Source organism: Macadamia integrifolia, chromosome 1 (assembly GCF_013358625.1).
Source record: "Macadamia integrifolia cultivar HAES 741 chromosome 1, SCU_Mint_v3, whole genome shotgun sequence".
NCBI lineage: Eukaryota > Viridiplantae > Streptophyta > Magnoliopsida > Proteales > Proteaceae > Macadamia > Macadamia integrifolia.
Genome location: NC_056557.1, coordinates 13,564,134 through 13,568,844, shown reverse-complemented (window position 1 = coordinate 13,568,844; position 4,711 = coordinate 13,564,134). Strand labels below are relative to the sequence as shown.

At 38.2% G+C, this 4,711-nt stretch overlaps 1 protein-coding gene across 1 annotated transcript; it reads left to right on the top strand.

Moving 5' to 3' along the window:
- Positions 1-281: 281 nt before the first annotated feature.
- LOC122074120 lies at positions 282-4,074 on the top strand. The gene is made up of 2 exons (XM_042638978.1): positions 282-428; positions 3,516-4,074. The coding sequence occupies exon 2, from the start codon at positions 3,551-3,553 to the stop codon at positions 3,851-3,853; it is 303 nt and encodes a 100-aa protein (XP_042494912.1). The 5' UTR covers positions 282-428; positions 3,516-3,550; the 3' UTR covers positions 3,854-4,074.
- The last annotated feature ends 637 nt before the right edge of the window (positions 4,075-4,711 follow it).

Genomic DNA, 4,711 nt, shown 5'->3' with positions numbered 1-4,711 from the left:
CACTTGAGTACTACTAAAATACTCTTGGGCAAAACCATAGCCCCTAATAGTGCTCCTAGCCCCTACTTTTTTTTTTTGATAAAACCCTAGCCCATACTAAAGTGAGGATATATTCGTAATCTACTGTGACATTAACTCACTGTCTTTTCTTTTGGTAATATTAATTCACCGTCTTTTTTTTTTGGTAATATTAATATTAATTCACTGTCATCCCAACCAATTTCCATCGATCCTGACGTCACTCATCGCTTTAGAAAGTATAATTGAGAAGACGTCACCTATTATAGGAGAATCGTACGCCAAATCTTAATTACGAATCTTATACGATACGTATACATCTTACTTCCACCATTTATACCAACGCGTCTCCCTCCGTTGACCCCTCTCTCAGACTTCCGCAGACTCGAAAACGGCTGAAGAGCAGTGAGGTTCGTTTTCAGATCTCTCTCTTCCTTCTACCTCTAAATCTCTATAGCTTGAATTACTTGAAGTAGATTACTGATTCTTTTATTTTTCTGCTATGATAATGAGCTACTGCGGCTTCAATATCGATATGAGAACTTTCCTTTTCTGGGTGGTTACTGTGATTGAATGAGTGTGAATTTTCTGCGTCTTATTTTTCTCACGAGATCTGTTTAAATGAGGGAAATCTTGTGTTGAATTACTTCTGTTCAATGTAATATTTTGATAGGTTTCTGAATCTTGTAGTTTGTTGTCGAGTTTATATGTGCTTGAATATTTGGTTATTCTAATTTAGGAACGATTATTTTTTTTTTTGGTCCGAATTCTCTGTTTCTTTTGTAGTTTGGGGATTTTCTCTAATGCTTGGTGCATATTTGGTTTCGGAACTGATGTGTTGATCTTGAGAGAGTACGAGGCAGGTGAGTGTAGGATATATGCTTGTGGGTAGCAGTATATGGTGGATTCAGTTGTTGGAGATCTGCAATTGATAAAACTGCAGGGGAAGTTGTGATGGGTTTGCAACAATTAGTTTCAGGTTAAGGCCACAAGTAAATATGTATTGACTTGGATCACTATCACATGGAATAGAGGGACATAATCAAAGGTCATTTTGTGGTTGTGAGTTTTATTGGATGCATTCTGGATGAGGTCTCTAAAAGGGTTTTGTTTGGGAATTGGCTGGGGCATTCTTGTTAGAGACAGGTTTATTTCAAGATAAAAGTGTTTTAGCAGGGTGGTTCCCTCCACTGTCCATGCTTTTCTGCTAGTCTAGGTTTCATTGGTTTAGATGCTTCTACTAAATGGAGAGGATGGGTGCATGATTGATAGAGTTTTCCCATTGTATTGGTACTTCAGCCCTTAGATGCTTGTATTTGTTTTTATAAATTAGAAGCTAATAACTCTTGATAACGTTGATATGAATTTGGACTCCATTATATGAATTTGTGTGATGGTGGCAGTGTACGAGAATATTCTTCCCCCCCCCCTTCCCCCTTCCCCCTTCCCCCTTCCCCCTTCCCGTTCTTTCTATGCAATTTTTTGGGTCTTTCTTCTTTTTATACTTCACCCCTAAATGTTCTGACTAGTCCTTTAATATGGTTAAATCCCAGACCTATATATAACCAATAGAAATAGTTGCAATTTGTTTTGAAGGAAGTAATTTGATTGTATCACAAGAACAAAGGGATTACAATTTATAAAAAAGCTGGAGGACTCAAAGGACTTAGACCATCCCTGTTAGCCTTTTGTCATGTGCCACTTCCATGCTTAAAAATGTATATTTGCGTGGATCTCAAGTTGGAAGTTTATGCAAGATCATAGTTTCAAGGCAATGTGGGTATTACTTTACAACCTTTGAACTTTTTCTGGTTGTGATTGAACCCGAAGTGCACCGTGGGTTCTCTGTAAAATTCTTTCTTTAAGAGTCTTTTTTTTTTATCTTTTGCAGGGTGTGGGGTTTGGGGATAATTCATATGGTAAAAAGAAAAAGGCCTTTTGGGAGAATCATACTAAACTATTTCATGCTAAGTGGTTCAATTGCATTTCTATTTATGCGATTTGTTCTTCAGTTTGAGTCCAGGTTTTTTTTTTTTTTTTGGATGAATAAAGGGTTGTAGCTTTAGTTGACTTAGTTTGTCTGAAGCACCCGTAGAAGAAGCAACAGCAGCATCGGTAGTTTCACCACTGCCACCATGTAGCATATAAAAATGCCAACAAAGGAAGGAGCAAAGGTACCACTAGAGAGGCTGTGTATTAGAATACATATCCATATCTGGTCCAAGATCAAAGAGATCCTGTTGGAGATTGATATTGAGATAGAGAAGTTTCCCTACCCGAAGAGATCATCTGCCTGGTTATAGTTGAGGAGCTTTGGAAATAATGGAAGCACACACATTGAAAATGAATTTCCCTGTTACTTAGAGGCTAATTAACATGTGCGTTCACTGAGGGCCTAATTGATATGCCCTTCAATCACAGATTAATGAAAATTATCTTCTTAAGAAAAAGTTTGGAGTAAAATATCAATCATCTCCACTAATTCCGACTGGATGTTTTGACCATCCACTTTGTAATGTCTCCTAAAAAGCTGGATGACTCAAATCATTTTCTGGATTTGGCATATTTTGATATAATTGCTAGACTACCCTGAAAGCATGTCTTTGCCAGTCTCAACCATTGGGGTGAGTCTAGGTTTTACAAAACTGGTTCAAACCCAACGAGAACTGATATGCAAGCGTAAGTGGCTATGAAATCAGTTAAAAGCCACCCAATGTCTTTCTCTAAATGGGTAATCATATGCACAACCGCTACTGTTGATCTTCTTATATTTTTGGTGAGCAAGCCACCATGCAAATATTTTGGAAGAAGCAAAGATGATTCTTGAACCTGGGAGTGTGGTACCAGTACTTGCGGACACGTTATGTATTGTCAGTGTGAGAATCAACTTTTGGTCTGAAAATTTGCTTTTAAACAGAATCATAATCTTTTCTTTTGCTATGCCTGACGGCTGCTTATGTGTAAATTGATTACAACAATCAAACTGGCATGTTGGAGAGGTTCTCCCTACCTCTAGATGGGCTTATTTAATTTCATTAATTCGAGAATAGAAAATAATGAAATACTAATGCAATAACTGTTTCTTCTGTCTTCCCCATATGTTAAAGCATGGTATGTAGCGCTTCTTTACTTTTTCCTCTTGTTCATTGTGACTTGGATGCATTACTGTTGTGTTTCACAAGGCAGGTCACTACTTTAAGTTTCACATTCTTGTAATCATGGTTTCTCAATTAGATTGTTGTTTGTTGGATATGCCTTGTGACAATGGTATGGCTTGCTTTCTACAAAACCTGCAACAGAAGCACATAACAATGTTATGCACCACACAGTTGTATTATATTTTCATGGCTGGTTTATTTTGTTCCATTACTTGTTCAGTTGCCCTCTGTAAGGAATGTAAATATGCTTTCTATCTGATTTCCACATTGCTTAGAAAAAGAAATCTTTACAATTGTTTCTGATGATCGGTTTTCTTTTTCTATGCATGTTGATTCCAGCAAGATAGTTTACAGTTGGTGCTCCAAGATCTACGATGAGTCTTGCTTGTCTTGTTTGCCATAGTGTGGAAAGTCCCTCCCAATCTTTTAGGAGTTACTCTGTTTCAAGTTCAGATAACGAGGGCCGATGTTCACTAATTGTGAACTGCTTGAACAGGAAGTCATCTCTTGGACCAGAGGCACCGAGTAGCATGATCACATCATCAAAGGTAACTCCACACCCAATTATGGGCAACAGTCAGGGAGTCACAGGAACCCCAAGGCTAGTGCGGAGCCGTGCTGTCAGGAGGGACCTTGTGAGAGACTGGAACTTTGATGAAATAGTGATGGAGCACTAATCTATGTCATTGTCCGAGTAGAATGGTAGAGCGTTCTCGTCTTGGGAGACCTTAGATTGAAATAGAAGTTAGGTTTCGGTTTTTTCTTTGTTAATTTGAGCATTTGTGCATATTTATTCCATTTGTGTACCCTGGTCCATACTTGTGCAATGCATGGGCGGAGACTATTTTCTTCTTGGAACTGTACAGGTACTGATGACTGAGTAGCTTAGCTTGTTTCATGCGTTCTGTTTCTTTCTTTCTTTTTTTTTAATTCCTCCCTTTAGTCCTTGAATCTTTGTTATTTTTGCTCAGAACCAGGCCACATTTTACCTAAGCTTCTTGAGGCCATAGGGACCTTCACAATGGCACAGGGCATGAATTGTTTTTCAGTTTGTGCTCACTGCATTTTGGGTCTCCATTGCACACAGAATTCTGCCTGGAGACTGGATTTTGCAGAACGATCGTGCTGAGTAGCAAATCAAACTATAAAATGTTGCTTGTCACCCCGCTCGTCTCTACTAGCTTTACTTGCAACGATTAACCTTTTTCCCGTAATTGATGCTAGTTTCTCATTTCACTTTTGTTTACTATTTGATTCGAGTTTTGGATTGGTATCATTTCTGGATATCTTGAGTTGGTCTCTGAAAAACTACTGGACTTCGATCATCAACAGTATCATAGAAGAATGGTAAAGGCTCTGCAAGATCACCATTCTTAAGCACGTTTCTTTCTTCTACAATAATGATTAAAAAATGGTAACTGACCAACCAAATCTGTTACGTTATCCATTGGATGTCTAATTGTTCAAGCGGTAATGATAGTATCTTGTACCTAAACTGGTGGCTCACTTTTTCTAAGTAATGGGGAAGGGGATCG